Here is a 22,986-nt window from a genome sequence, read left to right on the forward strand (position 1 = left end):
GTTGACGGTGTTTTGGTAAAGAGGCATTTGCTTACTTACGTATATAGTAACCTGCATGACTCTCCCTAGCGCATAGGTCTCGAACAGGGATTTCTTGACGGCCAAGTTGACTTTCAGATCCAAATAAGCAAAATGTGAAACTCTTCATGATGCTTATAGCCTCGTTCTCGGCGGCTCCCATGTCTCTGGGTTATCAAACTCGATAACAGAATTCTCCATCTTGATCCCAATCTGCCATTTGGACCAACCAGGCCAGAAGTTCTCAAACTCACCCGTCAACTTGCCTCCCTCATCCCGATGCTGCTCAACGTCAAACCAGCCCAACATACACTTGGACGTAGACTGTTGCGGAACGACAGAGCACCACTGGTCGGTACCAGACAGCTCGCCCTGACTCCCAGAGCCTTCAGGGAGAGGAGGGAAAACCAAGGTGGTGTCGAAGCCCAAATAGTTGATCCATGAAGTTCGGAAGGGAAACGAGGGCGCATAGCGAATAGGCTTGAAGGTGGCTTGGAAGAATGGTGTGGGATCCGGTGAGGTTGACTCAGAGCTAGCTGAGTCTGTGGGCAACGTATCGTGAGGATATACCTTGACAGTTGTAGAGCCGCTTGAGTTGTCAGTCCAGTCGAACTTGGCGAGGTGTTTGGGGACGTTCCAGTCTAGATATACTTTGTTAGAATGCGAAGGGAGAAGATATCGAGAGAGTAGGCGTACTCTTTCTACCATTGTAGCACGTGTGTTTATGAGAAACATAAATCCGCGTAATCTTGACACCTTTTCCTTTAACTCTCCTCCCATTCTCATCCTCCTTCTCATACCCAAAAGTCCCCGGCGCGAGAATGAGTTCATCGTAGGGTCCAACTGGAGAGTCCGTGTAGCGAATGAGCTGCAACATACTCAGACCTCCAAGAGCTTTCTGATCTTTAGCAAAGCCAGACTGTCCTTCAAGAGGAGAGTAAGCCATGGCCGGAAGGCCTTCTTTGGCTTGTGAGGGAGACGTCCAGAATATGAAGGCGTAGATGTCGCCCTTGAGGGTCCATGGTGGAGGAACGGATGGGATGTGTGAGTCTGCCATGTTGTGATATTTGAGGATCTGGATATCAAAGACGATCGTGGGAGAAGTAGAGAGATGCTATATACTGCTTAACAAGGGCGAAATGATGCTTGTGGCGTTTTCTTATGACATAGCAGCTGAGATGAGGTTGCATCAGAGACAATACCAAGCCTTTGGGGGTCAGAAGACTTGTGACCTCCGTCCTAAGGGACAAAAATGCTTGAGTTGAGTTTAGCATATCTCAGAAGGCCTATATTCCAGTTAATTTTAGCACCTTGGTTTGTGTCTGAGGACTAGACTATGTGGTTGGTGCTGAGCTGTAAAAGCCAGCAACTCCAAGTCTCCAACTTCCAAAAACATCAAGCAACCTCGGCACTGACGAACAGGTTTCCTAGACAAGACTAGCTCAGTAAATTCAATTCAGCAAAGACTTGTCAATACCTCTTCTAAACATGTCCCGTCCTACCTGTTCTTCAGCCTAAAACCCAACGGACTCATCTAAGAAGTGTCTATCTTGAACGAATCTCGACCATCCTTGTAACTTGAACGGACAATTTCAACACGTAGTCCACTGACCTCAGCTGGATCCACAACCCTCCTGAAGTCGGCCATCACACAGAGCTGGAGCTTCTGTCGTTCCAGCAGATAATACTCGACGTCTTTGAAACTGAGACTGGGAAGGTCTCCATATACGATTCTTTCTCTGAGTCGAGATTCGATGGGCAGTGCTGCTGTAATCACCGAGTCTGATGGGGTTGCCATGAGATTGCCAGCAAATGGGATACCGCCGACATAATGAGATGTTTGCTCACCACAGTCAGTGGGCGGCTGTCCCAGGTAGAAGTAGATGGTGTAGGAACCGGGAAATGCCCCCATATTTACCAAGACAGCGATGGTCCATTTGGTCGTGTAGTCTGTCGAAGAGATTCCGCCTGCCATCTTAACGTCCGTGCTTGCCTGAAGACCGACCGCAGCTGAACCTCCCCACCATTCGCTGACCTTCTTCTGTAACTCTTGTCGGACATCTTCCTTCTGTCTCCCTGTGACATCAGTATCAGCATACGTGTACCCGAAAGCTTCTGTTGTCCTGGCTGTGTCCGAGTTCCAGAAGGTGCCGTCAACAGACGCAAAGAACGGAGTCAACGGAGACTGAGAGTCTTGCATCTCCCCCTTGAGAGTGGTGAAACTGTTTTCTCCCGCCGGCATTGGAGTGACCCATGAGTATGGGTTGAGAGCTTGCCATATGGCAACTACTCGATCTGTCATGGCGTGGTGAAGTAGGAACAGAGGATCAAACGAAGACAAAGGGACATATGTCATGTGTCCTCCGAGACCGCCGTCGGTATGAATAATGTCGTGGACAGATTCGATCGAGTCTGCCGTCGACAAATTCTGCGTAGCACCCCATGCCTTGGTCCCGAAGCTGTTGAAGTCCTTGTAACTAGTCAAGAGCTCATAGAGGCGCCGTTGTATCTCTGGAAGTCTCGATAGTAGCGCAGCGTTGACCTTTGGGTTGTCAGATGCTGGGTCGGTTTCACTCTCAGATACGTTGGGGGCTCTCTTGGTCTCGTCCCAGTCTCTCAGCTATTTGACAGTCAACGACGAGTTCTCTTGCAACGTTGGGGCACTCACTGGACTCCAAATCATAGCAGTTGCGTTTTTAGGATGAAACCTGTACGAATAGAGAGGGTTGCGTATCTCCTGAACACCTCGAGGGCCCCACTGGGAGATGGTCGCATTCCAGAATACATCAGGAAAATGCGATTCTCCTTCAGGGGGAGGCATTGCCCAGTCCCAATATGGCATTCGGAAGTCTCGTGCAGCATCTATATATGTTTGCCGATCGGTCCCGTTAGGAAACATTCCGGCAATGAGATTGGCCATTCGATATAGCTCTTGCTGTTCCATCTAGTTAGCAGAAGCATGAGGAATAACAGGTCTCCTCATACCTCAAAGAGAGCTAGATACGGCCGGTGCCACACTGGGAAAAGAACGGAACTGTGAGCGCAATAGCCAGACTGATTTGCTCCTGGAGCGGCCTCAACACCATTCCATGCCTCGAAGGGAACTCCGTGAATCCCTGAACAGGCAAGGTATCAGCGAGGCCTCCTCACAAAGTTTTGTCTGAGACAGTGTCACGTACCAGCGATCTTGTACCACGAAGCAGGGTCGTCCTGAGTGACATCCTGGAACATGCTCATGGAGAGTATGAACAAGTCCCATTTGTATCGGTCGGCCTTCATCTGTCGTATCTCGAGCCTCAGTGGCGTAGTGCCATTGCGAGTCTGAGGCAGGGCCTTGACGACGATCGGTGCATCAGGGTCTTGTCTGCGTGTGAGGGAGTCGATATCAACGCCGCCGTAGTTGTAGCTCTGTGCTGTGACGGCAGCGAAGAGCAGCCAAGCGAGGATGACACGCATGGCGTAGGTTGATGAGGATGTGAAGAAGAGAATGGCCCAAGTTTGGGTATGCCTAAGTTGAGTAGAGAAATTAGGTAAGTAAGTCGAAGCTACCTTAGGCTTTATCTTCCTAGGGGGAGTTGCAATCCAATCTGTGTCGGCTGCTGCACCTGTTGGGCAGGTCCAGTTATAGATGGGCCTACTCGATATATAAATTATGGATGTCTTACCTAAGGCATCGAAGAGTGATAAAATAGGAAGATTCAAGGTTACTGAGGACTCGAAACGACCTCGAGAAAAGAGGAAACTAAACAAACAAACACCAAGCTCAGTCCAGTCAAGTCATGGTTATATAAACAACCCAATACTGTGGTGACTGTGTGCTATTGCTGCTTGTTGCACCACTTCAAGCTTCTAACCTTGCTCTAGATATACCAAAGAAACACTACCCTCATCCATATCCCACACTGAAATCTCTCTTTCTTTCTCTCTCTCTCTATCAGTCTGTGCAATGCTATTGTCATATCCTACAAAGGATCCACGTTGTTGTGTGCCCCTGTTCTGCTCTCAGCCAAAGAGACAGACAGTAGCAGATGGACGGAATCACAGAACGGCTTGTTACATTCCCCCCTTTTGGATCACAAACACTCCTTTCATCTTCCAGCAGCAGCTGTCCCCTCAGTTGCCATTCACCCATAGTCTCGGCTACTCGCAGCCGCCTTATTCTTTTTGTATCACTTGGTTTCCTGGCCAAGGTACACGGCAACCGATTGTCCACGTTCCCATGCTCCGTTTGCTCGGCGCTGTCCAATGCCGAGATGCCGTGGATATGTACCAATGTGCGTTGCTGCCGTCATTGGTGTCATCTGCTTATCAAGCAGAAATACTTGGTGTTGATGGCTGGGTGCAAGTATGATGTCTAGTAAAGTCGGTGAAGACATCCCAATAATTGTCTGTGAGTCGGATATCAAAAGGCATGGATGATGAATTCGTCTGTTGGGAGAGAAAAGCACTTGCAAGTTCTAAAAGGCATTGTCAAGTCATACTCGTATTAACATGATGCACTATTGTGAATGTACAGGACCGCCACCATATAAACAGCTCAAAGGAAAAACCAACAAATCATCATCAGCACAATATATCCCTCTATTTTGCAACCCGAACGCCATCTAATGCCATAGGTCTCATCGGACCCTTCCGAGGCTCATCGCCACGGTCCACACGGTACTTGAGCTTGACACCCATTGCTGCAAGCTCAACATCAAGGAACTTGAGCGCACCAGGGACAACAACCTGCGTAGTGTGGTCACCTCCGACCCATGAGTTACCGTGACCGTCCTCCCAAATCTCACCCTGGATCTCGGTAAGGTCGATGCCCTCCGCGTCGTCCAGCTTGACCGCACAGGCACGGCATCGTACGATGCTCGCGGCCTTCTTCTTGCCCGGCGCAAACTGTGACACTGTTGGCTGCACAGAGAGGAACGAACCACATCGGCGGCAGATCCACGATTTCGAGTAGTCAGAGCAGTTGAGCAAACGATCTTGAAGCAGGAAAGCAGTTCCGTGTGCCAGCAGAGCATCACGCTCCATTTCTCCGACACGAATACCACCACCCCTCTTTCGGCCCTTAATAGGCTGACCGGTCGTAGGCACGACTGGACCCGTGGTTCGCACCTGGTACTTGTCGTTCACCATGTGTCGCAGTCGCTGGTAGTAGACGACTCCGATGTAAATGTCAGCTGCGAGCTCCTCTCCAGTGATGCCTGAGTACATGGGCTCATTGCCGTGGTAGTTGTACCCAGCCTTCATCAGCTGATGGCCAAAGTAATCTCCTGCCGTGTTCTCTTCGTCAAACTTGAACGGCGTCGAGTCTTGCGCAAGGCCATGAAGCGCGCCAGCCTTGCCTGCCAGCGACTCCACAAACATGCCTATCGTCATACGAGAAGGGAAAGCGTGGGGGTTAATAATAATATCGGGGGAAATGCCGGTCTCAGAAAAGGGGAGGTCCATCGTCGGCCACTTTTGCGAGGCAACACCCTTCTGTCCGTGTCGAGAAGAGAACTTGTCACCAACGATGGGCGATCGGGGAATACGGAACTTGACAGAGATTGTTTGCAGAGGCTCGTTACCTGAATCGGCTCCGATCAGGCGGACTTCTTCGACAAACCCTTCCTCCGAATCCTTGTACTTCTCATAGTGAGTGATGCCATCGAGGTTCACCAGTTTGCCATTGTAGTCGGGAGTCACTGTGTGCCAGGCACAGATGACGTCTCCCTCTTGAATCAGACGACCAACGTGAGGCAGACCATCGTCATCCAGCATGCCCTGGTACTGAGCGCTCACGTAACTGTGTGGGGCAAAGCCAAAGGCCTTAGTGACACTCTTAGTGGCCTTGGTTCGAGAGTCGTCCTTGAGTGAGATCTTCTTCGTCTTGTAGATTGTACCATGGCCAAAGCCTCGCTCGTGGGCACTCTTGTTGAGAATCATAGCGTCATCCATGTCGTATCCGGTATAAGAAATGACAGCAACGACTGCGTTCATACCGTTGGGAAAGTTGTCGAAGCCATATGTATTGTGAAGAGGCGCTCGCACAATGGGTGTTTGGCCAGTTTGGATGCGATAAGACTTGTTATCGGTTCGGTAGCGGATAGCAGCGCCAGGAGTTCCCATGGTTTGCTTACCCATCTGACACTGGTACATGTTTCGGGGAGACTGGTTGAAATCGGAAAAGGGCGTCATGTTGGCGAGAATCGAGAGAATGTTTGTGGGATCGAACTCGACATGTGTTGACTTGCCAGACTCGACCTCCTGAGGCACCACAGCAATAGACATATAAGGCTGCTCATAAGGACCAACCCAATCCTCCTTCTGAAGAGGAAGGTATTTGACAGGGCGCACCATTCTTGCGGGTGTTGATGTCATGTAAATACCGGGATAAGATCCACCCCTGGATGGAGGAACGTAACCAATCTCAAGTTGAAGAGGAACTCCATGAGTACCCTCAACCTTCCAGTATCGGAAGCAGTCCGCAATTCTGACAGACTCCTTGGGGGTACAGAAACCAAGAATCTTGCCATCAAGCATGACAACGACATTCTCTTCAGTTGACGCTGAGGAAACGTCAACGATTCCTAACTCCTGAGCGAGAGAAGCAATATGAGACACATCGACGTACTCAGTCATGATCTTACACTTGTGCGCAAGATGGTTGAGAAGACCACAAGGAGCACCATCAGGAGTGTGGACAGGACACATAAAACCCCACGACTCTGGGAGCAGCTTTCGGACGGCCGTAGTCTTCAGTTGGGCGAAGAAGGCACCACGATGCACCATGCGGAAATGGCTGATGAAACGCAAGAAGTTGAGCTTCTCAGCCACCACTGTGAAACCTGCTGTTTGTTGCAAATCAAGGCCTGAGGCGCTCTGCAAGTTACCCGTTGACAGGAAGTATTCTAGAGCATTTCCTAGGTTCTCGTTGGCCTTGCGGAAAATGTTATTGGGGAATTCCTTGCGGAAATCCTCGGAGGTGAAGGCAACGCCGGGGTTCCTTCGAAGGTAATCGCGCAAAGATGCTCGAACATTGACGCTGAGGAACTCATCGAGTCTTTCCTTGAGGATCTGTCCATACAAGAAACCACCAAGCAAGATCTCCTGGTTCTGGACAGCATCGGGGTTGTCGACTGCACAGTCACCAGCGACAAGCGCGTAAAGCTTTCGGATCATGAAGAGAAGCAGCTTAAACTTCTCCTTATCCTGCTCTTCAGTAACATCAACATTTCCAAGGTGGACCAAGACAATTCTTCGCAAGAACTCAGTTCCAACTTCGAGGTTGGTCATGGTGTCCGGCACTCCCAGAACAACTCGGAACTTCTCGCCCAGGTATGCTCTCGTATCCGACTTGCTGTAGAGATTGTATGACTTGTACGTCCGTAGAAGCAGCTCGATTCGGTGTGTCAAGAAGGTGTTCTCGGTGGACTTGGAGCCAGCAGGACCGACCAGTCCCTCGAAGATTTCGCGATCATTGGTCTCAACCAATGCCTTGAGGATCATCATGACGGGAACAAGGTATTCGTTCTTGCGCCATGAGAAGCGGAAGGTCATGTTTCCGTCGCTGAGGTAGTGGAGGACATTGGTCTGAGAGGTTTCGTCGGGGCGAACTGCACGAAGAATGATACCGTAGGGAGTGTAACCAGGACCACGGTTCTGGAAACTAGGTCGGTTGATGGCCATGGGAAAGTTTCGCTTGTTCAACTGCAGCATTCGAATAATCTTCTCGATACCGTTCACGATGAAATATCCTCCAAGCTCCTCTGATTCTTCCTTTCTCTCAACAAGGAGCGCGGGCGAGTTGTTCTCAAGGTGACATCGGTTCGACTAGTATTCGTGAGTTAAGAAAACCCAAAAGCAGAAATTCGTATGCAAACCTTGATCATGACAGGTACTTGACCAAACTCTCGAGTAAATTCAACTGGATCTCCGCCGTTGATGCGGTACTCGAGAGTAGCTGAGAGCCTTCCTCGATATGTTACATGGCGTTCTCTGCACTCGGCGGGAAAAACCTGACGGTTCCGGGCCATCTTATTGGAAGGGGGCACCTGAGGCTTCTGAAGGAAGACGTCTTTGTATCTGATAGTGAGGCGATTCTTGCCATCTGGCGAGGCGCGGTCGTCGCCATCGAGGTATGTTCTGGCGCCAATGTCGGCTATACCATGCGCCAGCAGGCCTGGCTTGCCATCGTCGCGAAACAAGCCATTGAAGGACTCGAGATGAGGGTCGACGGCTAATTGGAGGGCAGGATATGCAGTGTGATCCTTGGGAGGGTTTCGGAAGAGGTCCTCTCGGCGCAGGGTGTGGAATTGGTGATCCCACTCGGTTTCTGTGGCCGAGGGTGCCATGGTGACTGGTACTCTAGAGAATGGCCTAGAGCTTCAAGAATGGCGAGACTCGGTGTGAAGTTTTTTGAGCGATGGCAGCAATTCCAAAGTAAAAAGTAGTAGAGCCAATCGCAATAGAAGAAGACATTCGAAGAATCTTGCCTGTCGCTGTAAACAATGAGGAGCGGCAAATCTGTTGTGTGAGACCGCTCGCAATCGCAAAGATTGAGGCTATCGCAGCGCAGAAAAAAAAAGTTCCCAGTCAGAAAAAAAAGTCAAAGCTAAGCTTAGTCATTGTCGTTATCTTATCAGAGGTGGGGTAGTCAGCTAGCGAATGAGGAACAAGCATCATCGAATGCGGGAACTGGTTCTATCAGTCAGTCAAGCGATTTAGGTGTAACATTTGAATTCGGCCGCATGAGCGGTTAAAACGGGTGAACGGTTCATTGCATTCATAATTTAACAAGAAGGCATGAATGTCAAGGCCAGTCAAATTGAAAAACACCCGCAGTAGATCAACATAGCGATAGCCCGGCTATCCTATCCCTGCGGAAACCAAGTTCTCACAGAGGCAGCATCGCGAACGAGAAGATTACGTCGTTCCAGGATTTTTAGCTAGAGGCGATAATAAACGAGAATGATGACGAATTATCTACCGTTTCCCAAGTCACAAGGCATGCTTAGCAAAGAAAGTTGGCCCCTTTGTGTTGCCAATCACCGCTTCTAGAGCATGAAGGCCTAAGGCTGGTGCCTGGGAAATAATTTAGGTACGACGCTGACTGTGTAAGTCGAAGATGGGGGCCAGGACGAGGTTTGCCAACTGCAAAAGGTGGTCACGGTTCGGCTTTTTTGTTAGTACGGATAACAAGTGCGGTAATGGAAAGTTTGGAGGCACTGAAGGCCACTGAAAGTGCACTGTCAGCTACCAATGTAAGGTCGTTATCTCCGGTGGCGCAGAGACAAGAGGTAATTAGGTAGACAGATGAACTTGGAGCACGCCAGACACCCCAGAGTAATACTGGGCTGCCAGCTTCACGAGGAATAGTCCAAGGATGACGAGACGCACTTGTCTTGCAGCCCAAAAGCGAAAGGCTTCCTAATTACTACACGAATAAGAGCTGGGGTTACAAGCCTCGAATGCGATGCCTGCAGCAACTGCAGCCCAACCTGCATTGCAGTACATATATACAGGTACCATGTCCAAGAATTGATTGATTGATAGATGGTCCTAGAGATAAACGCTTTGGTGAGACCTCGGTTGGGTTTAACCAACTTCACTTGATTTGTAGGCAAGAGCCCAACTCGCTGCACTTGGTCTTGGTCCATCAGCTCTCTGTACACCTTCTGCAGAAGAGAGTACTTCCACACTGTGGTCTTCTGCACATCTTGCTATCTTGCCATATTCACAGCTACAGCTCCTCCTTGAATTATCTCGATGTCAAGGTAACCCTAGGGTCATCAGATATCACGACTCCGCTACCCAAGTGCCGCTGCACAGGGCAGCGATTTATGTGTGGCTCACCTCATACCCTACAACAACTTTCCTCCTGCAACCTTCAAAAACATATAGTCGAGCTGGGCTATAATACTACTCTCAACAAAGCACTGTAGTTCGAGGCAGAATATATCCTTGATCTGCAGGCCGTTCGTCCAACAACTTGATTCATCGTTCCGTTATCAACCAACGCCTTAACTTGTGGCTGTCCGTGGCTGGCGATCAAGGCCCACACTTTGCATGTGTGTGTTATTGCAACACAACATTGAAGCACCTCAAACCGCCCGTTTTTGAAACTACTAACATTGCACGATCCGGAGGGAGCTGCATTGCCCAGGAGATCTCTTACCCGCTTTCAAGGCCTATAGCCACAAGTCGAGCTCGACCAGGTCAGTTGAGTACCTTGATCAGATCCAGTATTGATCGTCAACGCTGTCACCGTCTACAAGTCTTAACCCATCGGGTGGGTTTGTTTGCCGGCTTCCGTTCTCTCAAGACCCTGCAGCTAACCGTGAAGCACTCTGATTTTAGAAGGCAATCTCAAGATAGTAGCATTCAACTCAAACGCCTATTTACCAGCCAGCCCATCATTCGCCAACCGCTCTGTCTTGTAGCGAAGAGGAACCTACGAACAAATACAAAGACGCAGTATCGCTCGTTAGGCGCCCTCACAGGAGGGAGCCCTTGACTTTTGAGCACTGACGTCGACCTCCTGGAGCCCTGTGTGCCCTGGTCGATCATCGCTCCACTCAAGCAAGCTCTTCTCTGCTCAAGCGAATGAAACGCCGCAGCGCCTAGCCCACACTGCTGCCACCTCTGGCTGGGCCAGGTGATTGAAGATTGGAATGTCACAACACCCCGCGACGACTTGCAGTCCCCAATCACTACCTTTTGGCGCTCCCGCTCACTGCTCATCCCTGCACGAGCTCTACCTTGCCTTAGGCCTCCCTACCTGGCCTGACCTGACCTGACCTGGAGCTTGAGCTCTCCTGCTGCCATCGATACATACCATACCCTGGGTTAGTTAGTAGCTTACCTGGGGAGCTAGCAGTGGGATAGCTGCTGGTCTCCCGACTGCTGCCAAGTACCTCGACCTGCGTTGCCTCTACAGCACCAAATCTGTCTCGGTAACCTCTCTGGGCTCCTTTGGCGCTGCATCTGCGCTAAAAGCTACGCTACTTGCGCCGCCAGGCACGGGTCGTTCCCACCACTTCCCCATTCCTTGCCCCCTCAAAGGCCCCAAAGGCTCGTGCCCGTTGGTGGTCTCTGCTGGGTGTCTTTTGGGTGCCCTTTCTGGCGCCTCTGTTGACTGTCTCGGCCGTCATCTCGTCCCAGGTGGGGCCCTTTTTTTGTGCCTCCGCCTAGGCGTCACCTGTACCAATCTAGGTACTGCTCCTCCGTCGTTGCACCACGAGCCTCTCCTCCTTCACTATTTCCATCGCCGCTCGAACCCGCCTCCGACGCCGACGCCGACCTTATTCCAAACGCCTAGACGCTGGCGCGCACAACTTTGCAGGTGCAGATGTTACTTGTCGCCTGCCACCGTTATACAACTCGCTTTTCCTGAACCGCCATCCTGCCGCTCCTCTCGCTTCTGTCACCAAGAACCACGACCCTGCATCTGAGCACCAACAAGAATTGTCCGCCCATAAAACACCCCGCCCACCACATTTTCTACCGTCTTTCGCGAAACCGAGACATTTTGTGTTCTTCTGTCAAAGAGGAGAAGCTTTCAAAAGAAACGGCATTTCTCTCGTTCGTCTTTGCGACAAGCTGCAGCGTTCTTCCAATCAGCACCCCCGCCTTCACCCGACCGCCTACTGCAGCCCGACCAACGTTTTTCGTGACCCGATAGCAAATATGGCAGGGTTATTCCAAAGGGTCTACAATTGGCTCATGCGCATGTTCTGGTAAGTAGCCATAATCATGAGGTTGCTTCCACGGAAACCCAACAGAAACCTCTGGTTCATTCGTGACTGGCTGTTCTGCGCAGCTGCGACAGCTTTTGAACCCACATGCTGATAATGACTCCCAGGGCGATGGAAATGGAAGTGACGATGGTTGGTTTGCAAAATGCTGGAAAGACCTCGTTATTACGAGTTCTCGCTGTAGGTTTCGGCATGTCGTTTCTTTTGCTTGACCGCTTGTAGCTGACTGTCGCGTTTGTAGGGCGGTGAATTCACTCTCGAGTAAGCGCTTCCCAATACCGGCTCTTGCCATGAATTTCCTCGATCTCGCTGCAGCCTGTCTGGATATTTCAACTGTGTCATGAGGTCCCAATGCTAACTCCAGATGACAGCTCCATCCCCACCGTTGGTTTCAACATGAAAAAGGTACAGCGCGGACATGTTACCTTGAAGTGTTGGGATATTGGTGGCCAGCCCCGGTTCCGAACCATGTGGGAAAGATACTGTCGAGGCGTGAGCGCCATCGTCTTTATCGTGGATATTGCCGATACACCATTGATTCCCCAAGCGAAGGAGGAGCTCCATGATCTCATGAGCCGCAAGTCGCTTGAGGGTATACCACTTCTCATCTTGGGGAATAAGTCCGATCTTCCGGACAAGCTTTCGGTGGATGAGTTGATTGACGAGCTAGACCTGAAGAGCATACGTGGTCGTGAGGTGTGCTGCTATGGTATCAGCGCGAAAGAAGAGACAAACCTTGACGCAGTAGTCGAGTTTCTAATGAAGTATGCCACGCGACCATAATCAGCGCCATAACTCGCTGGTGTGGTTGCTGTAACACTCGCTTGGGCATGTTTCCACAACCTCTGACTCAAGAGGTAACAAGCGTCCAAGTCTGTGCCAGCTGTTCCAATATCTGGCAGACAAAGGCTTCTCTGCTTGCGCCTTGGGCCAACAACAGAGCACAAGACCGGCGTATGACAAGCGAGTGAAAAGACCAAGGGTAAACATATATAAATTCCTCTCTCACGAGCTCATGATTTTTCCAGATATCTGTTGGCCCATACGCAGCTTTTACTGGGGTTTCGAAGACTTCTTCGCTGCTCTTATGTCGCCATTACCTAGGCCCTGGAAAACCATGACACTTTTCTTTGTTAATGGACGGAGCATAATCTTGCATGATGGGAAGAAATCCAGCACTGGCTAGAAAGGAGAAAAGGTCTTTTCCCAAGGGATGCCGCTTTTGTATATGGAATTGGCGCTTGCCACTCCTCACTGTTTCCTTTTGTTATTCACTGGAGGCCTAGGCGCTGTTGCCATTGTTGATGGCGCTATTGTTTCTGCTGCTGTTGACGATGACGATGATATGATTCTTGGATGTTGTTTTTCTGCTTGGAACATACTATGATCGAGTAAAGCATGGGCAGTTGTCGGCCACAGCTTGTGTAAGTAACCTGCAAGCGGCTGACTAGAAACGGCTGATGACTGAATGATTATGTCGTTATGAAAATGTTCGTTCAGTTTTTGAGCCTGGTAGTTGATGGGAAGACGCGTGTGTTTATAGACAAGGGAACCAGAACCAGAACCAGATTCGAGTTTGAATGTATGGCTGAGTTGTGTTTTGTTAGTCAAGAATAGTGGCAAGAAATGGACTCTTTCTGAGCTGTATCGCCGAAACCCGTGTTGGTTGAGGGGATAATGAGCGACTTTAATAGGCATTGAATGGATTTTCAAGATTTGACTGTTTGTTGGAAAGAATCGAATGTCCCAGATGACATGGGTCGAGTTGTCAATGTGAGGCGGAGAAAGTCCAGGTGATGCTTGGGTGTGGATACTTATCAACACCCATTTTCACAGCCAAGAGACTTTTTTTCAATAGAAAAAAGCCCAACAAGTAAACCAGAAGCTGTAGAGTATCGCCAAATAGTAGAAAAAACAGAGAGAATAAAATCTGCAGTCCAAAAAAGTACGAAAGAAAACAAGTGAGGGAGGGGGTTGTTGATGAGGGAAACTCTAGGAGGCTACACACGGACCACTTGATGCGTTGGCCAACTCATCGCTGCAGTTGACAAGCGCCGCACGCCAGTTTTGCAGTGGCTCATCGCCCTGTCAATCCCGCCTCGCATCACGCAGCGCATCGCGTTCCCGCCCGCACCCACACCCCGGCCGAGCGAACGAACTGGTGAGGATCTGAGGTGCAGCAGGGAAGGATATCGTGGGTGCCTCTGACTGGGTGTTGTCGTTTTCTTGAACGGCCAGGTGCTTCCGATGAACGGGTCCCTTTCCTAGATGGTCGCTTCCATGTTTCCAAGCCTTGTAGGTGTGAGTTATTTCCGAGGCCAGGGCAGGAAAGAAAACTTAGGACCTTGATCCTAGATGACAAAAGGACTTAGGTAAATTAGCATAAGCTTAGGATACCTTTTGTTGAGTTTAATGTGTTATCCTATATCAATGTCTGATGTTTTCTTGTTCCCCGAGGCGAGGGGGCGTCTATTCCTTGAAAGTGTTCTGTTTCTAAGTCGGGGTAATCCATCGTGCTACAGCTCGCTGCTCGAGAGATCGTCGTTGATAGGTGAGGAGGCAAGGACAGCCTATAATTACGAATAGAACAAATAGCAGAAAAGCCTGGTCAGGAGTAAGTCTGGGCGATATTCAGCTTTGATACTTTCAAGGGGATGAGCGATTGCGATGAGGTCATGTTGCGCACTCGGACAGCCCTCGGGAGCTCCGATCAGACGGGGACGGCGGTGAACGGAGGCGGAGCGGAGGGCTCTATCGGTACGGGGGTGGAGACGGAGTGGTGAGATAATTCGACAAACAGCGCAACTGAGCGTCCTGTGAAATATCTGTGAGATTCAATAGACAGAAGTGCGAAGTGTATTGGCATATGGTACGAATGAAGTTGGAATAGAAATAAGAAAAAGAAAAAGGAAAAAAAAAAAAAAAGATCGTGTGGGAAAGGGTCGAAATTATTACTTCCTCGTACGGAAATGAAATGGAATTCGAGATCTGGAAAAGGTGGACTCGGGCTCCTAATTGGAGCGCCGTCAACGACTGTGAGCGAATCGAACATCTTGCGCTAGACAATGGCTTTTCTGCAAATGGACATCCCTCACACGGCTCAAGTTCCGAATGACTTTTGAACCCCTGATATGACCGACTCTAGGATGCTCATTGGGAGCTGACACTGAGGCTATCGTGACTGGACCACCTGGTAGTCCAAGAGCTGAGGAGCTGCGGAGAAAGCGACGCTACGTGACGAGGATCCGCTAGCGATTGGATTGCGATGTGACTCGATCATCGCTTAGACGAGAGCTGACCTCAGAGACTGAAGGTTGATGACTTGATGTTGCTGATCGAGAGTTGTGATGGTGGAGAGAAGTTGCCTAAGGGTGGATTCTCGATAATGAATGGATGCCTGACTTGGGTTACCGTTAGCTGGCCAAGTCCAGTAAAATGGGCTACCTTAGGTCTAGGGAGGAAGAAGGTTGTTGCCGTCACAGGTCCGCCGTTTTCGGCACATTCCTTCCTTCCTCCCCCTTGAATAGTACGAATGTGATTCCTTCCCCTCAGAGGCGGATCTTAAATTGATCAAGACACACTCCAAATCGAACTCATGATGATAAAGAACAATATCTAACAGTGCCTTGTCAACAGTAAAGGATTCATGTGCACGAATGCCAAAGACAATTGCGAGGATTCCGTACCGAGGCGCAGTTACTCCAAAGTTGAGGCTTGGGAGTTGTGGGAGGCTGAAACACTTCTTTATTGAAGGGGTATCTCGATTCTCATAACTAATAAATCCAGAAATCATGAACCAAACCGGACCAAACCACGCCTAAAACACATTTCTCATAATCATCCACCACAAATGATAAGTTCATGGGTAGTCGCTAAACCCCGCTGTCTTGCCACTTCGATCCAGCATATATCGAAACCTCTCCCGATCCTCAAGCAGACATGTTGGAAGGTCGGCATTATTTTCTATTCGAGTGAATGTATTCTCCTTACGTCCCCATAGGTCAACACCTTCACGTATCGCACTTGCGATACGATCTCGATCGCGGAAGGATTCGTGGTTCATCCACGCATGCGAGAAACTGGCCATCTTGTTCAGAAATTGGCCTATTGTCGAAAAGCACGAGCTGCAGTGCCAACCAGCATTGGCCAATGTTCCCTTTTCCAAGTCCCTGAGAAGAGGAATTCCTGCATCTCCAGTTCTCAAATTTCCAGGAAGGATGGTATTACGCATGCCTTGGTAATAGGTTGCCTGTGGGAATGGCCACTCGGGCCCATCATGCAGGAACTGGAAGGAATAATAATAAAACTTGGACGAAAGGGTCAGGCGACGAGGGAAGTTGCATGTTCGAAGTACCAGCATCGTTGCAGGGCGCAGAATCTCGTCGACATCGGCAACCAGAATGACATCGCCTTGAGTTGGGGTTAGCTCGCCAGTGAGCTTTGGGAACACTTGGTCGAACATGGCGTTGCGCTGTAAGTCTTCTCGATCCCAGTGGCGCAAGGGCTTGAAGTCTTTCGGATACTCGAGCTGATGGTATATCATCTTGTCATGGTAAGGCTCAAAACGTTTCCAGTTGTCACGGATGACAAGGTCCTTGGGGCCACCCTGGAAGGTGAGTGGCGCCTCAACGATAACAAAATAATCGACATAATTATAAAGGGTCTTTAATCGAATCTCGAGAAAGTCCAGTTCTGTATTGACCATGAAGAGATCGTAAATCTTGCGGCGACCGTTTGGCGCATCGGGATGAGGGTTGAAGACTGTGTAACCATGTGAGGCGCATAACGAGCGAGCGGCATCTGAGGCGTAATATTCGTGATGCGACCTTGAAAAGTTAAGTCGGGGAAGCGAGAGAGAAACGCTGATGTCTGTATCAGTGATGCGATGAATGCGTGAACGATCAAAGAACGGTTGCTTAGATAGAAGCACGACCACGCAGACGAGGGGTATCAACGAGAGGAACACACGATAAGGCACGCGAGAAGCCATAATGAGAAATATTGCACATCAAGAGAAATGAGAGAATAAGAAAGTCAGAAGAACGTTAGTGCAACAGGGCTGCTATTACATGGCAGCAGTGACATGTGTCTAATAACACAAGGTCGGATGAGGGAGCAATAAATCGGTAATCACGGCATCTTGTCCCTAGAAGGATTCGAGAATTAGCCCGCTAATACGTTGATCTTGGACTAACTAAGGCACGCCCTGAGCCTCAGGATTAAAGGGATGGTCAGGCCGTTTTACAGAGTACACGAGTTTGTTCCAATACGACGTACGCAGGGCGTTGCTTCATTGGCCAAAATGTCTGTTCCTGTCAGACTAGGTATGAAGCCAGCAATTTAACAAGCGTCGGCAGCTGAAGACACTGATAAGCACCGACATGTAATATTAAACAAGTGTTTGATAATGATATTCTCGAAATCTCTCAGGGCTGATAACGGGCTGACGCAATTCCATACGTAGGCACTTTTCGATGTCCCACGTGAAGATAATCGTAGCTCGTATCCATAGCATAGCATTGAGACCCGCCCGCTATTACTCTCATCCCAATGACGATCAAACAATGCAAAAGACACTAATAACTAATTGCCGATGGCCTCATTACAAAGCACCTATAAGCAGAGCTAGAGGCTTTGTAAAGAAGATTCTGTTTATTGTATACACGTGGAACGGAAATAAGCACCGTTTGATAATGGTAGACCCCTGAAGCTGGTTAGTTTTGTGAGTGAGAGTGGGAGGGAAGACTCCATTAATAGATGTCGATATCGATATCGCTTCCGGAGCCGAGACGGGGGCGGCATCGGCTCTTTCAAGTTTCAACGGGGCCAAGACTCGCTCCGTGTTCCCCTCATTATTATCGACACGTTTTTTGTGGAGGTTGTACCCCGTTCTACGCCCTATAACGACTTGACTCTATTGTTCCGTTCTGCGGAGATTGAGAGCCTCTCGAGTCTAATTCGCTCTTTCTATCATGATGAAGAGTCGTTCTTCTCGACTTATCGTATCCTCGGCAGTTCGCAACTTGTCAAAAAATCCTCTCCGGCCTCTATCTATATCACGCCCAATTGTTTCTTCGCAAAGGACTTTTACCTCTTCGTCTGTCAAAATGGGAGACGCTATCTCCGAGAAACCTCATAATGCCTGGCTCGGTGCCAAAGGACCTGCAGCTCTTGACCTCCGCAGTATGTAATTCACACACAATTCGAGATGTCAAAGTCTAACATTGGTTGGTACAGGCGATGTGGTGACAACACCAACGCCAGCTATGTTGGAAGCTGTCAAGTCATGCTCCCTGCTTGACGATGTTTTCCAGGAGGACCCTGCTACAAATGGCCTTGAGGCCTATGTTGCGGAACGCACCGGAAAGGAAGCCGGCCTTTTCGTCCTCTCAGGAACAATGGGAAACCAGCTCGCTCTTCGCTCTCTTCTCACCCAACCTCCTTATTCAGTTCTGTGCGATTACCGAGCTCACATTTTCACCGCTGAAGCAGGCGGGTAAGTACTAGCAAGTTAGTACTAAGTTCAGTGGATTGACGATTTGGTAGCACTTCAAACCTCACAGGGGCTCAGATTCAGACTGTCATTCCTAAAAATGGCAGATACATGACGCTTGAAGAGATCCAGGAGAACGTGACTCTGGATGATGATGTTCACGGCTGCCCTACACGTGTCATCAGTTTGGAGAACACTCTTCACGGCATGGTCATGCCTCTCAGCGAAGTCAAGCGAATTTCTGAGTTCGCTAGAGAGCACGGCATCAAGTTACACTTGGACGGCGCCCGACTATGGGAGGCAGTCGTCTCTGGAGCAGGTTCTCTGACCGAATACTGCTCTTACTTTGACACCATCAGTCTATGCCTGTCCAAGGGTCTTGGTGCCCCAGCAGGAAGTGTCATTGTTGGGCCTAAAGCCACCCTGAAGCACGCCCGCTGGGTCCGCAAGTCCATCGGCGGCGGTCTACGACAATCTGGTGTTCTCACATCTGCAGGACGCATCGCCATCGAGCAGACTTTTGGACAATCGCCCAACGGCCAAGATGGGCCTCTCAAGGCGTCTCACGAGATGGCACGCAAGGTCGACGATCTCTGGACGAGCATGGGTGGCACAATTGACGAGCCGACGGAGACCAACATGGTGTGGTTGAACCTCAAGGCGACAGGATGCAGTACGAAGCGGTTCATTGAGATTGGCGCAGAAGCTGGGCTCAAGTTCATGTCTAGCCGGTTGGTGACGCACTACCAGGTCGCGCAGAATGAGGAGGAGGTTCTGAGACGGTTGAAGATTGTGTTTGAAAAGGTTCTAGGTGAGGGAGGAGATTCCAGTGCCCAACAAAATATTGGAAAGGGCAGTGTATATGTGCCTCAATAGATGAAAGGATAGAGTAGCATTCAATCTAGAGCTTGCTCTTTCGGTCCTACTCGTTACACATGTTAATGAACTACTGTGAGACGTTTCAGCCATCGAAAGATTTTTATAGTAGACTTGTCCATATAAGGCTGCTCTTTAGAGATATCTTCACAGTTAAGGTTAGATGTTGAACCGGCAGTTCTTGGTGTTAGTCACTAACGGTATTGTCTCGGTCAATCTCATATGATCAGAGCCAGGGCCAGGATGATGATCGACGACCTTGCACAAACTATACTGACATCTCAGAACTATTCAGGCAGGTGTCAAGATATTTGACGGAATTGCCGAGACTGAAGCTGACGATTCACTGCATCACCAGCCTCAACAAGCATGGGGGAATTAGTCATGAAAATGAGCATCTGTCGGTCCTATTACACCGAGAATCAGTACTCGAGGTTTACCGTTTGCTAGATCTTCTTCTCAACGGGCGAGCCAAGAACGCCGCTGACACTTCTCTTAGGCTATGCACCTGGTCAAGTCTGTTTAAGTCCGCGCCCTGCGGGAACGTTTATTCCCAACGCTTCAGACTTGGAGACTTGGGATTTCTTGACGTCACTGGCCAATCGGTCAAATAAAGCTGCAAGCAGCGTGTAAATGATGCCGAAGCTAAGAGGGGAGAGTGCGGGGAATAAGAGCAGAAACAAGGATTAGATGCAGACGTTTCTCCACGTTTGGTTTGTTTATTTTCTGTGGCGTCTGGGGGTGTTGAAGACATCACGTCACATAGAACATGACTGATTTGTATTCAATTACTAGAGACTCATAATAGAAGCAATAGTTTATTAGAAAACAGTTCAATTGAACAGAATATTAGTGAGTAGAGGCTCTGGTTAGGTCATTCATCTCGGTATCATGATGTAAAGTTGGATTTAAGCCCCTTGGCAAAACAAACGCTAACTTTACCTTACCATGAACCTTGAACTGCACAAGCTCGTAGTGGAGGGTGTCAAGTAGAAGGAAAAATGTGGAAAATTGGATAATGATCGTCAAGCTGAGCTTCTTTGTTTGCTTTAGCAACCCCCGGCTTCCATCTTCCATTCCCTTCTTGGCTGACAGCCTAAATGTTCCTGTTGGCAACTAAACAAACCCATGACAGGTTCAAATCCTGTTCATGTTCACTAAATATCATGTCATGATTCTTCTTGGCTTTGCCGAGTCACAAGCTTTGTGACTTTATGCAACTCTAACTGTATATATAAATATGCTCTCTCTCATCCCTCTCCTCCTTTTTAAATACCGCCCTGCTTCTTCACTACTCAATTGGCACTTCTCAGTAGCTTTCTTTATCTTGGAGGAAGTAATACGTGATGCCGTCTCCACGACATATCGCTGCGGCTTTGGCTGCGTCAGCGACAACCGTTTCCGCTCTATACGTGAACGGCACAGTCGTTGCACCTTGCGACTCACCAATTTACTGCCATGGAGAGATTCTCGAGCAAGTTGAGCTTGCCCAACCCTTCAGTGACTCCAAGACCTTTGTTGATATGTAAGTAATCACCCAATCATCACTATCAGACCCATCACATATACTGATTCATCTCAAGGCCAGCTATTCGTCCTCTGAGTGAGATCCAGGATGCTTTCGACAAGTTGGATAAGCCGCTACGTAACAATTCGGCTCTCACGGAGTTTCTCAGTGAATACTTTGACGATGCTGGTGGTGAGCTCGAGGAAGTCCCCGAAGATGAGCTCGAGACAGATCCCAAGTTCCTCGACAAGATCAACAACACTGCCATCAAGGAATTCACACAAAAGGTCATCGATATTTGGCCTGATCTGACTCGTCGCTACGACCAAGACTCCAAGAACTGCAGCGATTGCCCCAACAGTTTCATCCCTGTCAACCGATCCTTTGTCGTTGCTGGTGGTCGTTTCCGCGAGCCTTATTACTGGGACTCGTACTGGATCATCGAGGGTCTTCTCCGAACTGGCGGCTCTTTCATCAACATTGCAAAGAACACCATCGAGAACTTCCTTGATTTTATCGAGGAGTACGGCTTCGTCCCCAATGGCGCTCGTATCTACTACCTCAACCGATCTCAGCCTCCTCTGCTGTCTCAGATGATCAAGGCTTATATCGAGCACACCAACGACACTGATATTCTTGAGCGTGCTCTGCCTTTGCTTGTGCAGGAGCACGAGTTCTTCATGACCAACCGTTCGGTTCCGGTCTACATTAACAATGAGACTTACTACCTCAACACGTATGACTATCGTCCCTAATGCATTGGTTTCCACTAACATGCTCAATAGATATAATGTTTCCAACACTCGACCACGACCCGAGTCGTACCGCGAAGATTATGTTACTGCAAACAACGAGTCTTACTACTCGCCATCTGGTGAGGTTTACAGCGGCGGCGAAGAACTCAACTTCAAGACAAAGGAGGCTCTATACGGAAATCTCGCTAGTGGTGCAGAGAGTGGTCTCGACTATTCAGGTACGTTCACAAACTCATTCAAAATCGAATCTCATGTCTAAAAATCGCACAGTTAAGTGGGTGGCCAGACCCGATGATGCTATTCGCGACAACTACTTCCCTCTCCGATATCTCAACACCAGAAACATCATCCCCGTCGATCTCAACTCGATCTTGTACGGAAACGAGATGGCCATTGCCGAGTTCTATGAGCAGACAGGCAACAGTAGTGCCAGCCGTCAATGGCGTGAAGTCGCTGCCAACCGCAGCTTTGCCATGCACGCTTTCATGTGGAACGAGACTCACTGGAGTTACTTCGACTACAACTTGACTTCCAAGGCACAGTCGATCTTTTACCCAACCGACAACAGTACTGCTGAAATTGACAAGGAGAACGCTCCCAAGGGCAAGCAGGTCTTCTTCAGCCCTACCCAGTTCTACCCCTTCTGGCTGGGTGCTGCCCCCGACTATCTCAAGAACAACCCATATGCTGTCCTCAATGCTTACAAGCGTGTCTCGTACTACCTTGATACCCGTCAGGGTGGTATTCCTGCCAGTAATGTCGAGTCGGGACAGCAGTGGGATCAGCCCAATGTCTGGCCTCCGCTGATGCACATCCTCATGTCAGGACTTGAAAAGGTCCCTGCGACATTCGGCATCATGGATCCTTCTTTCATCGAGGTCCGTAGACTGGCTCTCCGTCTCGCACAGCGATACCTGGACTCAACATTCTGCACTTGGCGTGCAACCGGAGGAACAACTTCAGACTTGCCCCGAATCCAGTCAGCGGCCGAGGGAGCTGATGGCATCATGTTTGAGAAGTACGCTGATAACGCTACCAACGTTGCAGGAGGCGGTGGTGAGTACGAGGTCGTTGAGGGCTTCGGCTGGACCAACGGTGTTCTGATCTGGGCTGTTGATGAGTTTGGCAACAGACTGAAGCAGCCTGAGTGTAACTTCACCGGGGATTCTTCTAATGAGCGCCGCGATACCGACAGTGCTGTCATGCTGCATGCCCGCGATGCTGCTCGTGTTAAGAAGTTTGGCAACAGAAAGAGGGCCGCTGAGAAGGCTGCCCACAAGAGGTCGAGCCGTCTGTTTCGCTTCTAAGATCTGATGGCTATTAATGATTGCATGAATGAGTAGTATATATTATTTTAGTGTTACTATACTTGATAGCGTCTATAATTGTATAGCATATCCAGAAGTTTGTGTATTTGACATATAATTGTGACGGGCTCCTCCGAAGTCACGGCCCCACTCCCGGCATACCGCCAGCACCGCCATCGTATTGACTGTAAACTCAATATGACATTATCAAGACATAATCATAATATGACCGAAAAAGCAAGTGTGAAAGCCTTATGAGGCAGGACGCTATCACGTGTCCATAAGCTGAACAGCACAG

The 22,986-nt window shown here is 49.4% G+C and overlaps 9 protein-coding genes across 14 annotated transcripts; 3 read left to right on the top strand and 6 right to left on the bottom strand.

Annotated features, from left to right (window-relative positions):
- Positions 1-153: 153 nt before the first annotated feature.
- FVEG_06858 (hypothetical protein) lies at positions 154-1,075 on the bottom strand (the record flags this gene model as incomplete). Its single annotated transcript, XM_018895286.1, has 2 exons — positions 154-659; positions 715-1,075. The coding sequence occupies 2 exons, from the start codon at positions 1,073-1,075 to the stop codon at positions 154-156; spliced, it is 867 nt and encodes a 288-aa protein (XP_018752515.1).
- A 388-nt stretch (positions 1,076-1,463) lies between these two features.
- Positions 1,464-3,474, bottom strand: FVEG_06859 (hypothetical protein; the record flags this gene model as incomplete). The annotated part of the gene is made up of 4 exons (XM_018895287.1): positions 1,464-2,638; positions 2,687-2,953; positions 3,004-3,134; positions 3,198-3,474. 4 exons carry the CDS (start codon positions 3,472-3,474, stop codon positions 1,553-1,555), a joined length of 1,761 nt encoding a protein of 586 aa, XP_018752516.1. The 3' UTR covers positions 1,464-1,552.
- A 976-nt stretch (positions 3,475-4,450) lies between these two features.
- On the bottom strand, positions 4,451-8,827 carry FVEG_06860 (DNA-directed RNA polymerase I subunit RPA2). The gene is made up of 2 exons (XM_018895288.1): positions 7,878-8,827; positions 4,451-7,827 (listed from the first exon to the last, which is right to left on the bottom strand). The coding sequence occupies exons 1-2, from the start codon at positions 8,346-8,348 to the stop codon at positions 4,600-4,602; spliced, it is 3,699 nt and encodes a 1,232-aa protein (XP_018752517.1). The 5' UTR covers positions 8,349-8,827; the 3' UTR covers positions 4,451-4,599.
- A 1,072-nt stretch (positions 8,828-9,899) lies between these two features.
- On the top strand, positions 9,900-13,714 carry FVEG_06862 (arf/Sar family, other). Of its 6 annotated transcripts, none has more exons than XM_018895291.1 (5): positions 9,900-10,211; positions 10,354-11,732; positions 11,858-11,930; positions 11,992-12,011; positions 12,122-13,480. In XM_018895291.1, exons 2-5 carry the CDS (start codon positions 11,683-11,685, stop codon positions 12,531-12,533), a joined length of 555 nt encoding a protein of 184 aa, XP_018752519.1. In that variant the 5' UTR covers positions 9,900-10,211; positions 10,354-11,682; the 3' UTR covers positions 12,534-13,480. The 6 variants fall into 6 exon arrangements, with proteins under 6 accessions (XP_018752519.1, XP_018752518.1, XP_018752520.1 ...); XM_018895290.1 differs by having other exon boundaries at positions 9,946-10,285; positions 12,122-13,714; XM_018895292.1 differs by having other exon boundaries at positions 9,997-10,211; positions 10,340-11,732.
- On the bottom strand, positions 10,230-11,147 carry FVEG_06861 (hypothetical protein; the record flags this gene model as incomplete). Its single annotated transcript, XM_018895289.1, has 4 exons — positions 10,230-10,264; positions 10,452-10,739; positions 10,859-10,941; positions 11,002-11,147. The coding sequence occupies 4 exons, from the start codon at positions 11,145-11,147 to the stop codon at positions 10,230-10,232; spliced, it is 552 nt and encodes a 183-aa protein (XP_018752524.1).
- FVEG_15950 (hypothetical protein) lies at positions 13,002-13,448 on the bottom strand (the record flags this gene model as incomplete). The annotated part of the gene is made up of 1 exon (XM_018905178.1): positions 13,002-13,448. One exon carries the CDS (start codon positions 13,446-13,448, stop codon positions 13,002-13,004), a length of 447 nt encoding a protein of 148 aa, XP_018752525.1.
- A 1,895-nt stretch (positions 13,715-15,609) lies between the features above and the next one.
- On the bottom strand, positions 15,610-16,786 carry FVEG_06863 (hypothetical protein; the record flags this gene model as incomplete). Its single annotated transcript, XM_018895296.1, has 1 exon — positions 15,610-16,786. The coding sequence occupies exon 1, from the start codon at positions 16,738-16,740 to the stop codon at positions 15,610-15,612; it is 1,131 nt and encodes a 376-aa protein (XP_018752526.1). The 5' UTR covers positions 16,741-16,786.
- A 764-nt stretch (positions 16,787-17,550) lies between these two features.
- FVEG_06864 (threonine aldolase) lies at positions 17,551-19,228 on the top strand. Its single transcript, XM_018895297.1, has 3 exons — positions 17,551-17,933; positions 17,988-18,246; positions 18,297-19,228. Exons 1-3 carry the CDS (start codon positions 17,723-17,725, stop codon positions 19,117-19,119), a joined length of 1,293 nt encoding a protein of 430 aa, XP_018752527.1. The 5' UTR covers positions 17,551-17,722; the 3' UTR covers positions 19,120-19,228.
- A 1,147-nt stretch (positions 19,229-20,375) lies between these two features.
- Positions 20,376-22,803, top strand: FVEG_06865 (trehalase). The gene is made up of 4 exons (XM_018895298.1): positions 20,376-20,644; positions 20,703-21,362; positions 21,412-21,599; positions 21,652-22,803. Exons 1-4 carry the CDS (start codon positions 20,466-20,468, stop codon positions 22,686-22,688), a joined length of 2,064 nt encoding a protein of 687 aa, XP_018752528.1. The 5' UTR covers positions 20,376-20,465; the 3' UTR covers positions 22,689-22,803.
- Positions 22,804-22,986: the final 183 nt, after the last annotated feature.

Source organism: Fusarium verticillioides, chromosome 7 (genome assembly GCF_000149555.1).
Source record: "Fusarium verticillioides 7600 chromosome 7, whole genome shotgun sequence".
In the NCBI taxonomy this organism is placed as follows: domain Eukaryota; kingdom Fungi; phylum Ascomycota; class Sordariomycetes; order Hypocreales; family Nectriaceae; genus Fusarium; species Fusarium verticillioides.